Here is a 13,511-nt window from a genome sequence, read left to right as displayed (position 1 = left end):
ACAAAGACACTTTAGTCCCAGATTTTTGACTTTGAAATGCACACAGCCCCACCACCACCCCACACACATCACAAGTAGGGTTGATACGTGAAATGCTTTGGGTTGTCATTTTTTGCTAAGTGAGAATAGAATGAAAAATTACTGTTGGGTTGATTTGTAATTTTTTGAGAGGGCTCTGATCTTGAAGATCTAAAATAAGTTCTGTTTCTTAGATTCTTACATTATTGAAACCTTAGCAGAAAAACAGGTCAGACTTTCAAAATCAAGTTGCACTGGTAAAAGGGGCTTTAAAATGCCCCTGTATTGCTAAACTGAATGATTTTGTATGTTATAGATCAGTAAGCTTTAAATGATACACTTGGCCATAACTTTTATATGAATCCCATTTGGTATTTTTCTTTTTCAGTCTAGTTTATAGTGGTTTAAGTGACCTCCTTTGAATTGTTAAATATTTTTCTAAAACATTTTCGTTGATTTATGCTTTGAAATGTTACTTTGCAGTACAAAGCATACCCTTTAGATTTATGGATTTATCTCTCCCAATATTTTGTCTTTGTTCTCTACCAAATCTCTAAATGTCAAATTGCCTGTGCATGCTGGGAGGAGGATGGCAGAAATACAATCGTTATATTTGGGGCATCAGGGTAGTTTTCTTAAGAGAGTAAGAAAAAACAATGATGGACTGTAAGAGAGCTCTCCCTGCCAGATTCAAAATTAAGCATGCTCTGGGTACTGCCACTCATAAAGGAGATATTAACCCTACTAATGCACATATAAGCAAATGAAAATCATTGTTTTATACATTAAAAATTGAAATAATGGAGAAGAATGAGCAGTTCACATGAGATTTGACACGTGGGGTGGGGCTGGGGTAGAGTGTGTGGTGAAAGACTGATCGCGCGGTGTCCATTCACTGTGGACTAGGAAACCTCAGCTTGCAAGAAGAAAATCATCACTTTGTTACTTGTGACATTATGGTGGGCACTTTGACTAAGGTAGATGATACTGTAATAAAAATACCCCACAAGGCACTTGGTGTCACCTTTGTTATGCACCTGTTGCAAGTAATAGTTTTGGAGAACAGTTTTTCAATTTAGAAACAAAAAAGTAATAATTTATTGTGTTGTACTTAAAATTATTTATCTTGGACTGCAAGGAGATCCAACCAGTCCATCCTAAAGGAGATCAGTCCTGGGTGTTCTTTGGAAGGAATGATGCCAAAGCTGAAACTCCAGTACTTTGGCCACCTCATGCAAAGAGTTGACTCATTGGAAAAGACTCTGATGCTGGGAGGGATTGGGGGCAGGAGGAGAAGGGAACGACAGAGGATGAGATGGCTGGATGGCATCACTGACTCGATGGACGTGAGTTTGAGTGAACTCCGGGAGTTGGTGATGGACAGGGAGGCCTGGTGTGCCGCGATTCATGGGGTTGCAAAGAGTCGGACACGACTGAGCGACTGAACTGAACTGAAAGATAATCTTCCTAGAAAGATGTTAAAGCAGGGATTTTTCTAAAACACACATATATTGATCTCTTACTAATACTGAGTACATTTTAGAGACTTTTTTCTTAAGTAATATTGCATTCATATATGAGGTTGTCTGGCATTTTTCAAATGTTATAATGTTTGAGAATTAAGAGTCATCTAAAAATAGTTAAGGTTTTTTGTGTTTAAAATAATCTCTGAAAGAATAATTTAGCAGAGTTATAAACAATGCCTATCATACCATGTTTACAAAGTTCTCTTAAAGCAACAATTTTTCAAATTTATCCTTTCGCATAATGCATTGTTTATAAGTTCTAAGTGAGCCACCTGAGCAAATTAGAAATCCATTTTTAGATTTTATATGCAATTATGACAAAAGGACTTTTACATTCTTAGTTTTATATTTGTTAATTGCTACTTAATCTAATAGACATTAATACATGCACAATTTATATGCTAGTGTGAGTAAAATAGTTAAACACAGAATTATGAAAAGTAATATAAACATGCAGAAATATTTGAGTCTGGATAGGAAGATGAATGATCAGTGTCCCTTTGTGGTCTGGCAGAATAGAGTACTGGGTAGGTTCTCAGAAAGAGAGACAGCATCAGAGACATATGCACAGCCCATGCCTTTGGAAAGCAAACAGCCTAATGAATTTGGATATGAAAATAAATAATAGTAATAGTAAAGTAAATGGCATACTGTAATGAAATTACAGGCAGAATGCTGTGGGAAGGCAAAGGAGGTAATGGTTTTCCCTACAGTGTAACATTTTAACTGGGCCCCAAAGCGCAAGTGAATCTAAATGAACAAACAAAACAGTGGAGGCTGTACCAAGCAGAGAAGGAACCTGTGTTAATAAGGCATAAAGACAAATTTATTTGGCCTGATATGGAAAAAGTATGTTGTGCAGGAGCATTGCATGTTTGGGAAATACAGAGAGGGATGAAGCAAGATTGTATCTTTCTGAATGACCATTTTAAAAAAATTTGTGAACCACAAGTTTAATTTCTGCCATCCTGTTTAATTATTTTACCTTTCCTTGACGTGAACTTGTCTTATTTGGACAGTAAAGCACCTAGAAATGTGATGATCTGTATAAATCAAGCTTGATTTTTGTGGGATGTTCTGGTTAAGTATATTTGTTAATGTATATAGCCAGCCTTAAAAAGTCATTAATCTGTGGTTTTAGATTTTAGCATTAGGATATAATTTCACTAGGACAAATGGTTAAGATAATTTAAGTTAACTGATGATGCTAAAATAAAAACTGATGTGTTAAACTAAACTACATGAATTACAAAAAGTTGAGCAGATTTAAAATTAAGGAGCTAAAGCAGAGTTATAATTACATATACTAACTACAAAGGGAAAAGTAAGATGATATTGAATAACTAAAGATAATGTTAGAGGAAAATTAATAAAGTAAAACGTGCATACTTTTACTCTAAATACTTACTTTAGAGAGGAGTTGAATACTAAGTTTTGGAGTAAACAAGCCCATTATCAGGGAGGGCCTCAAAATACATTCTATATAAATAAAATGTATTTACCATGCTGTTTTGCTTTCGTCATTAGTAAAAGGAAGTAGACCTGTTTTTTCAGAATTTCACTACCTATCCTTCTGCAGACTTTTCTCTGAGATACCGCGTCATCTAAGATACTATGTCAGTTTGCAGCTGGAAAGAACCAGCTGTGAGAGCGGGATGATCATGGCATGTTTTCCCTGAGGTCAGCCAAGAGGACTCAATCAGCAACAGCTGTCTGCTGGCCAGCTGAGACGAGGGCAGACTTCGGGGGCCTGGCGAAAGAGGGAAATCTAGCTAAGGGTTACTTAAGTCAGATCAGCAAGCTGGTTGTTCTGATTGATCAGTGTGGACAAATAGCTCAGCTAATCTTGCGTGAAGCGAAGGCTGGGAATGTTGGGGGCTTGTGTCTGGCTGTTTTGCAGGTAAACAAAGGGGTGTCCTAGAGCCTTCTCTATATCATAGGTTGTATCCTTCTTCATACTAAGCCTTCAATACCTGATGTGTATTTTATACTTAAGGAACATTTTAATTCAAGCACTAAATTTTCATTAAGTAAGTTAATGTGACCATTTAAGTAAGTTAAAGGTGAAACACAGTTCTACTAAAGTACTGCTTCAGTTTTTAGTTTAAATTAATTAAAAGTATGTAATATTAGAAATTTCGTTCCCTAGTCTCAGTAGTCATATGTCAAGTGCTGAAAAGTTGCATGTTTCCAGTGGGTGTTATGTTGGACAGTACAGTCTAGAGCCTGCGTGGTTGGTTGGCATCTCATAGGAATCAGAGCTTCTTACAAAGTGGAGCCCCTCCCTCTCCTGAAGATGGCACCGTCACATGAAGTAAAGTTAAATATATTACTTGCAAAAAGTGGAAAGCAAAGTTGACCTTAGTGTCAAGAACAAGGAGAAAGAACCAGATTCTTAAGAAATTGTAGTTGCAGACTAGCACTTTGCAGCTATGCAGGCCAAATGCATGTCAGCAGAGTGAATTTGTTTCACTGCAGTTTCAGACTGGCAGTGCAGTAAATGGTGCAAGTAAGTACAATCTTCACGAGAGAACATACCTTAATTCTTGGCTTCACAGAATTCCCACAAAGGAGTGCAAGTGAAGATGTCAGAGTCAAATATTCAAGCACACAAGGAGACAAAGCACCGCGAACAGAAGTAGCAGACAGCAGAGAAAGACCTGCCAAGCTCTGATCCTGGAACTATCAACACAGATTATGGAACAGTTAGCTATGATGAAAGAAATAAGACCAGATCAACATATCGCAGACGACAGCAAAGTATTAAAGAAAGAATGAATGAAACCCTAGCAAATTTATAAATGGACCAAATGCAGTGTTTGAAAATGAAATTGAAATTAAACTCAGTGTAGAGAACTACAAGAGTAAAACCACAACAAGGCATCTCCACTTACCGTTCATTAACTATGGGAGGAGGAGGGGTAGCTGAGGTAGCTCATCTCAGAGGAAAATGGGCACAAGCCCCACCATGTAAATAGATGGACACCATCCAGCATGGCCTGTACCTCCAGGCATGACCACCTGGGACGATCAGAGAACGGGGCTCAGATCATGAGGAAACAGAACCCAGACCCAGGCTGATGGCTGACAACCACGATGTAAAAGCAGTGCTTTAGATCCATCAGTGTCATCAGAGACCAGAGGCTGAGGGGCTCACAGGTTCAGGGAAGTAAACAGACATCTCAAGTGAGTGTGATATGTGGTCCTGGATTTGGTCCTGCCCTTAAGGGATGAATGTTTTAGGAAGAATACACTCAGATAAATGACATGTTGCAGTATGGACCGTAGGGCCAATTTTTAAAAATATAATATCAATATTAAAAGTCTTAAATTTAATAGCTCTTCTCTGGTTAGGTAAGAGAAGGTCCATCTTGTAAAAAATGCTGTGTTAAGTGGCTAAATTGCATAATGTATGGTTCAGAAAACAGAAGTAAATATTTATGTTGAGAAAAAGATAAAAGAGAGGGAAAAAAAATGAGGCCTACTATATACCACCAGATGGCTGTTGTTACTGTTCAGTCGCTATGTCATGTGCTACTCCTTGCAACCCCAAGGACTGCATCATGCCAGGCTTCCCTGTCCTTCACCATCTCTGGGGGTTGTTCAAACTCATGTCCATTGGGTTGGTGGTGCCACCTAACCATCTCATCCTCTTTTGTCCCCTTCTCCTCCTGCCTTCAATCTTTCCCAGCATCAGAGTCTTTTCTAATGGCCCCTTAGGTGGCCAAAGTAATGGAGCATCCGCTTCAGCATCAGTCCTTCTAATGAATATTCAGGGTTGATTTCCTTTAGAATTAACTAGTTTGATCTCCTTGCAGTCCAAGGGACTCTGAAGAGTCTTCTCCAATACCACAGTTCAAAAGCATCAATTCTTTGGCACTCTTTATAGTCCAACTCTCACATCCATACATGAGTACTGGAAAAAGCACAGCTTTGACTAGACAGACCTGTCACTAAAGTAATGTCTCTACTTTTTAATACGCTGTCTAGGTTTAATAGCTTTTCTTGCTGAGCAGAATTTAATGCTTTTAATTTCATGGCTGCAGTCACCATCTGCAGTGATTTTTGGAGCCCAAGAAAATAGTCTGTCACTGTTTCCGTTGTTTCCCCATCTATTTGCCATGAAGTGATGGGACCAGATGCCATGATCTTCGTTTTCTGAATGTTGAGTTTTAAGCCAGCTTTTTCACTCCCCTCTTTCACTTTCATCAAGAGGCTCTTTAGTTCCTCTTTGCTTTGTGCTGTAAGGGTGGTATCATCCGCGTGTCTGAGGTTATTGATATTTCTCCTGGCAATCTTGATTCCAGCTTGTGCTTCATCCAGCCCAACATTTTGCATAATGTACTCTGCATGTAAGTTTAATAAGCAAGGTAATAATATACAGCCTTGACACACTCCTTTCCCAATTTGGAACCAGTCTGTTGTTCCATTTCTGGTTCTAATGGTTGCTTCTTGACCTGCATACAGATTTCTCAGGAGGCAGGTCAGGTGGTCTGGTATTCCCATCTCTTTAAGAATTTTCCACAGAAAATTTTCATTTTTGTGACCCACACAGTCAAAGGCTTTGGTGTAGTCAATCAATTAAGTAGAAATAGATGTTTTTCTGGAACTCTGTTGCTTTTTCTGTGATCCAACATATATTGGCGGTTTGAACTCTAGTTCCTCTGCCTTTTCTAAATCCAACTTCAACATCTGGAAGTTCACGGTTCATGTAATGAAGCCTAGCTTAGAGAATATTGAGAATTGCTTTGCTAACGTGTGAGAAGAGTGCAACTGTGCAGTAATTTGAGCATTCTTTGGCATCGCCTTTCTTTGGGATTGGAATGAAAACTGACCTTTTCCATTCTGTGGCCATTGCCGAGTTTTCCAAATTTGCTGGCATATTGAGTGAAGCACTTTCACAGCATCATCTTTTAGGACTTGAAGTAGCTCATCTGGAATTCCATCACCTCCACTAGCTTTGTTCATAGGGATGCTTCCTAAAGCCCACTTGAGTTTGCACTCCAAGATGTCTGGCTCTAGGTGAGTGATCACACCATCGTGGTTATCTGGGTCATTAAGATCTTTTTTGTATAGTTTTTCTATGTATTCTTGCCACCTCTTCTTAATATCTTCTTCTATTAAGTCCATATGGTTTCTGTCTTTAATTATGCCCATATTCACATAAAATGTTCCCTTGGTATCTAATTTTCTTGAAGAGATCTCTAGTCTTTCCCATTCTTTTGTTTTCCTCTATGTCTTTGCATTGTTCACTTAGGAAGGCTTTCTTATCTCTCCTTGATATTCTTTGGAACTCTGCCTTCAGAGGGGTATAGCTTTTGTTTTCTCCTTTCCCTTTCAGTATTCTAAAAGCTGACAGTACCAAATGCAGGCCAGGATATGGAATTACTGAAGATAACCACTTCTAATTACCTTTTTAGTAGAATTATAATTATATTATTTATATAATTATACATTAATTACATCCTTTTATGGAAAAGGAAATGGCAACCCTCTGCAGTATTCTTGTTTGGAAAATCCAGTGAACAGGTGAGCCTGTCTGGCTACAGTCCATAGGGTTGTATAGAGTCAGACAGGACTGAAGTGACTTCATGCATACATCCTTTTAAAAATTTACACTTCTATTAATACATGTTATTTTTCTTAAATTCCAAAAATTTAAATTTATATGCACAGTGAGTGTTTCAGCATGATGTATTTTGTCCCACAAAATGACAGGAACATATTTTGAACATAAGAATTAGTGAATATAATGTATGCTATGTGGTAACTCCCTAGCAATTTAGACTAAAAGGTATATCTTCTTGTGAAAGTGAGTTGATCTTTTGTGTGTAATTTCAATTTTGAATCTGCTAAAAATAATTCATCTCTCACATTTTCCTGTCATTTCTGATATAAATTGTTAGCATCAAATAAACCTTGATTTAATTATAGACATATTCAGTTGTAGAAAATGAGTCATTCTTTGACTTGGTTTATAGAATGTATTCCGTTTGAGGTTCTGTAAAAGGACAGTTTAAATCCACAAAGAACATATTAAAAACTCTTCAGAAATTAAACCTCTAAAAGCGCATAGTACTTTAAAGCTTGTTGAATTTTTTCATATTTTAAATAACCCACCAATTTAAATTCAAAGATGATATTCTGTATTTGGTGATACAGTTCAACTTAATTCAAGATATTCTTACAAAGTTCTCACTTATTTTTAAAGATAGAGCAACTTCCACACTTTCTTATGTGAAGCATTTGCTTTGAAAACTATGAGCTAAAACAGGATATTCTAATCAAAATTGTTTCTTATGATAGTGTCAGACACCTAGCACTTTCTTTCTGGATATTTTCCATACGTACTCTAACTCCAACATTTTATCTATTCCAGGGCATTCTATTGTAACAATTTGTAATAGACCCTCTAAAGTCTTAATGGTTCCCAAATGTTGCTCAATAAGTTTTAAAAGCTTTTGAATCCCATAAAATGTGAGGAACTGACACCAATATCGTGTTGCTAATGCTCAGCAGACACACAGACACGCGCCTCTGCTCTCGGGTTAAACACTGCTGCGGACAGACGCGAGTGGCTGGCGATCCTGACTGAAACAGCTCCAGTAGCCCCCTTACCAAGACAGGTGGCCTCAGGAGGCTTGCTTTGAGACTTGGCATTTCACTGCATCCACCAACGTAAACCTTGTGTCATAAGCGTAGCCCAAATGTAGTTCTCCACCTTTTACGACCTCGATTAAAGTGGCCCAGCCCAGGCCCTTAAACCTTGTAAATACTCTTTGCCTTTCCCCTTCTTATTCTCCCTCACAGTATTTAGTCTAATAAATATAGTTTTACTAAATGGATGAGGTTTTCTAAGTCCTGTTTTGGAGTGTTGACAGTTGACAATAAATAAGCCTAGTGATGCTGGATAATTTAAGGGGGGTTTAATAATTTAATCAGTAAATTAAGAATCTTAGGTTTCTGTTTCTGCTTTCTAACTACCATCTGGTTTACATATAACGAAATGCGTGTCCTGCCAGCCTCTCAAACCTCAGTTCCAAGGCTGAGCTCCTCTCCTTCTCTCTTCCATTTAGCTTTTCCACATGTTACCCTCATGTCATAGGGTAGGAAAAGTTGTCTTGTGCCTTTTGTGTGCCCTCAACTATTTATTTACTCAGAAATCTTGAAATTTTTTTTGCATTTTGTTACTTTTCCAATACTAACCATTCTCTACATTCCACCAAGATTAGATGAGAAATAGCAAACTATACCCATCAGTGAGGATACTTGAAATACATTACATACAGTGTAATAATACAGCTTTGTATGTTTTCACAGAAAAATATTCACCACATGATGATAGTGGAAGAGTGTATATATTATCTCATGTTTTATGTTTTGTGCATAAATAGTGTAAAAGTCATGCTGCAACTTTACAGGGATGGTCCAATATATGCAGATCAATCAATATGATATACAGCACATTAAGGAAAGACCGAAATCACATGAGCATCTCAGTAGACACAGAAGAAGCCTTTGACAAAATTCAGCATCCATTTATGATAAAAATTCTTAGCATAATAGATATAGAGGGAACATATCTCAGCATAATGAAAGCTGTTTACAACCAACACAATACTCAGTGGTAAAGCTGAAAGCCTTTTGCTAAAATCTGGTACAAGACAAGGATACTCACTCTCACCTCTTCTATTCAACATAGTATTGGAAATCCTAACAGCAGTCAGACAAGAGAAAGAAAAAAAAAAGGGATCCAGATTGGAAGGGAAGAGGCAAAATTGTCATTATATGCATATGGCATGATACTATGTATAAAAAACCCTCAAGTCTCCACATAGAAACTACTTGAACTGATAAATGAATTCAGCAAGGTAGCAGGATACAAGATTAATATAAAGAAGTCGGTTGCATTTCTTTACACTAATAATGAAATAACAGAAAAGGAATGTAGAAAAATATTACCTTTTAATATCACATCCTCAAAAATAAAATACTTAGAGTTAAACCTGACCAAGAAGGTGAAAGACATATGCCAAGAACTATAAAAATGTTAATAAAGGAAATTGAAGATGATTCAGAGTTTGGAAAGATATCCCATGCTTTTGGCTTGGAAGAATTAATATTGTTAAAATGACCATACTACCCAGAGCAATCTACAGATTTAATGCAATCCCTATCAAATTACCCTGGATTTTTTTCACAGAGCTAGAACAAATAATCCTAAAATTTATATGGAAACATAAAAGACCCAGAATTGCCAGAGCAATCCAGAAGAAAAAGAAGAAAGCAGGAGGCATAACCCGTCCAGATTTCAAATACTACAAAGCTACAGTAATCCAAATAACTTGGTACTGGCACAAAAGCAGACATGTGGATCAATGAATCAGAGCAGAGAGCCCAGAAATAAGCCCACACACCTCCAGTCAGTCCAGTCAGTCAGTCTTTGACAGAATAGACAACAATCTACAATGGAGAAACGATGGTCTCTTTAGCAAGCGGTGCTGGGAAAGTTGGACGTGCGTGTGTGCTAGGTCACTAAGTTTAGCTGCATATAAATCAATAAAGTTAGACACAGCCTCACACCAGACACAAAAATAAACTCAAAATGAGTTAAAGACTTAAGCACAAGACATAACAACAAAAAACTCCTAAAAGAAAACATCGGCAAAACATTCTCTGACATAAATCATACCAGTGTCTTCTTAGGTCAGTCTCCCAAGCAATCGAAATAAGAACAAAAATAAACAAATGGGACCTCGTCAGACTTCCAAGCTTTTGCACAGCAAAGGAAACCATAAACAAAATGAAAAGACAACCTATAGAATAGGAGAAAATATTTGCAAATAATGTGACCAATAAGGCATTAATTTCCAGTATACACAAACAGCTCATACAGTTCAACAACAACAAAACAAACCAATTAAAAAGTGAGCAGAAGGCCTGAATACACATCTCTCCAAAGAAGACATGCAGATGGCCAATGCACATGAAAAGATGTTCAGCATCGCTAGTTATTAGAGAAATGCAAATCAAAACTACAATAAGGTATCACCTCACAACTATCAGAATGTCAATCATTGAAAATTTTACAAATAGCAAATGCTGGAGAGAGTGTGGATAAAAGAGAACCCTCTTGCACTGTTGGTAAAGATGCTATGGAGGAGAGTAAGTAAGTTCCTCAGAAAACTAAAATTAAAGTTAGCATATGATCCAGCAATCCTAGTCATGGGGATATATCCAGATGAAACTATAATTCAAAAAGATACATGGACTTCTACGTTCATAGCAGCACTGTTCACAACAGCCAAGACATGGGAACAACCTAAATGTCTGTCAGCAGAGGAATGGATAAAGAAGATGTGGTGCACATGTACTATGGAATACTGCTAGCCATAGAAATAATGAAATACTGCCATTTGCAGCAACATTGATGCAAACTAGAGATTATACTAAGTGAAGTAAGAAAGAAGACGGCAGATACTATATGATATCATTTAGATTTGGAGTATAAAATATAACACTGGTGAACCTGTCTACAAAACAGAAACAGACTCAGGGACATGGTTACCACGGGCTGGGGAAGTTTGGGGAGGGATGAATTGAGAGGTTGGGATTAGCAGATGTAAGCTATTATATACAGAATAATAAACAAGGTTCTGCTGTATTTTGTTAGTGTTTAGTTGCTAAATTTTGTCCAACTCTTTGCAACTCCATGGACTGTAGCATACTAGGCTTCCCTGTCCTTCACTGTCTCCTAGAGTTGGCTCAGATTCATGTTCATTGAGTCAGTGATGCCATCCAAACATCTCATCCTTGGTTGCCCTCTTCCTGCTCTCAATCTTTCCCAGCTTCCGGGTCTTTTCCACTGAGTTGGCGCTTCATGTCAGGTGGCCAAAGTAGTGTAACTTCAGCTTCTGTATAGCACAGGGAACTCTATTCAATATCTTACGATAAAACAAAATGGAAAAGAATATAAAAAGAATGTGTGTGTATATATATATATGTGTGTGTGTGTGTGTGTATAACTGAGTCACTTCACTGTACAGCAGAAATTAGCAATGTAAATCAGCTCTACATCATAAATATATACATGTATACATATGTACACACAAACAGCATATAAAAGTCAGGCTGTACCTCAGAGAACAAAATGTGGAATAAGGACAAGAAATAAGTATTCATTGTTTTTTGATGTTGTTAATAAATGGCTTTTATTATATAATTTAAAAAAAAAAAGCATTAATAAGCCTTTTTAAGAATGAAAACAATGACAGTCCAGATAGTGGCATGCATCTATCTGCCCAGTAACTATTGGTTGTAGAGAAGACCTTTTTCCTTCCAGTTTGTTGAAAAGTGGCAGTGGAGAGGGTAGTTTCTGAGACTTTGAAAAAATGTAATTCTCAAAATCTTAGTATCATTTTTTTCCTGGAATATGAAATGTTTCTTTCTACTTATACTTGGTTCCAGGAAATTTTGTTTAGAAGTCAAGGTGACTAAGCAATATTGCTTAAGTACTTACATTATCACTAACAATGGATTCAGGTGATTTTTTGTTTTTCCATCTATACTTCACCTCTAAGCCAAAAAAGAGAAAAATGTGTTTTGCAGGAAAGACTTATTTCTATTTAAAACCAATTTCATTAGAGGAGTTACTATACTAATTTACACTTGATGTTTGATGTATAGTTTTAAATAAAAAGTTCATTTTAAGGAAAGCTAGTTTTGACAGGCTGAAATGAAGCTGGTCAAGGAGTTTCATTAGAACCTTAGCCTTATGGCCTGAGGTTAAGAATGGACACTGATGCTCTGTGATGACAGTATTTGTTAATGTCTCTTGTGGTGCTGAGTGCCCAAGTGGGTGATCTATAAACACAATTTGAAATGAAAATGGTACCAAACTCTTCCTTTGTGGATTTAAAAGACAGGTTTGAATATGGGCTTCAGATTTAATACCTCCTACCTACTTCATATTAAGTGAAGCTAATTAATTTTAGCTCTCTGGAGATTTGTAACAAGAAGATCCAATTTAAGAGACTATAAGTCATTCTTTCCCTCTGACTCAAGTACATGGAGCAGTGGCCTTTAAAAATACTACATGGTCTTTTTGTCTTATACTCTGCACATTTGGAGGGAGGGGACGAGATAGTTTAGGACAGTTAGATTTAGTCTAAAGATAAGGATAAATGAGGTCACCTAGAATTATAATAGATTTGATAGGCTTATTTAGAATGCTATCCTATTTATTTAAGGAATACAAAATTAATAACAGCCTTTGCAATTTAAACACATTTGGAAGATATTGATATATCAGTTTTCATAATAGTGAGAATCACAGTCCTGTGTGTCTTGAAATTCACGTAAGATTTATAAATGTCTAAGTTTCCAAGATTCTATTTGCTGTTGTTGTACAGTTGGTCAGTTGTGTCCAGTTCTTTGCGACCCCATGGACTGCAGCATACCAGGCTTCCCTGTCCTTCACTATCTCCCGGAGTTTGTTCAAACTCAAGTCTATTGAGTCAGTGATGCCATCCAACCATCTCATCCTCTTTTGACTCCTTCTCCTCCTGCCCTCCATCTTTCCCAGCATCAGGGTCTTTTCCAATGAATCATCTCTTTGCATCAGGCAGCCAAAGTATTAGAGCTTCAGCATCAGTGCTTCCAGTGAATATTCAGGGTTGATTTCCTTTAGAATTGACTGGTTTGATCTCCGTGTTGTCCAAGGGACTCTAGAGAGTCTTCTCCAGCACCACAGTTTAAAAGCATCATTTCTTCAGCGCTCCGCTGCCTTTGTGGTCCCGCTTTCACATCCATACATGACTACTGGTAAAACCATGGCTTTGACTATACAGGCCTTTGTCAGCAAAGTGATGTCTCTGCTTTTTAATATGCTGTCTAAGTTTGCCATAGCTTTTCTTCCAAGAAGCAAGTGTCCTTTAATTTCATGGTTGCAGTCAACATCTGCAGTGA

At 37.3% G+C, this 13,511-nt stretch overlaps 1 protein-coding gene across 2 annotated transcripts in view; it reads left to right on the top strand.

Moving 5' to 3' along the window:
• Positions 1–13,511, top strand: part of LMBRD1 (LMBR1 domain containing 1) — a 135,875-nt gene that overhangs the window by 110,060 nt on the left and 12,304 nt on the right. The window contains exon 15 of one of the 2 annotated variants that reach the window (XM_055534762.1): positions 8,061–8,387. The exons of the other annotated variant lie outside the window; for it this stretch is intronic. Within the exon in view, the coding sequence (XP_055390737.1) occupies positions 8,061–8,194 (134 nt within the window). The 3' untranslated portion in view covers positions 8,195–8,387. Of the gene's footprint in view, positions 1–8,060; positions 8,388–13,511 lie in introns of those variants that run through there. 2 annotated transcript variants of the gene reach the window in all.

Source organism: Bubalus kerabau, chromosome 9 (assembly GCF_029407905.1).
Source record: "Bubalus kerabau isolate K-KA32 ecotype Philippines breed swamp buffalo chromosome 9, PCC_UOA_SB_1v2, whole genome shotgun sequence".
Lineage (NCBI taxonomy): Eukaryota > Metazoa > Chordata > Mammalia > Artiodactyla > Bovidae > Bubalus > Bubalus kerabau.
Note: the sequence above shows the minus strand (reverse complement) of the source record. Positions and strands in the feature narration are given on the sequence as shown.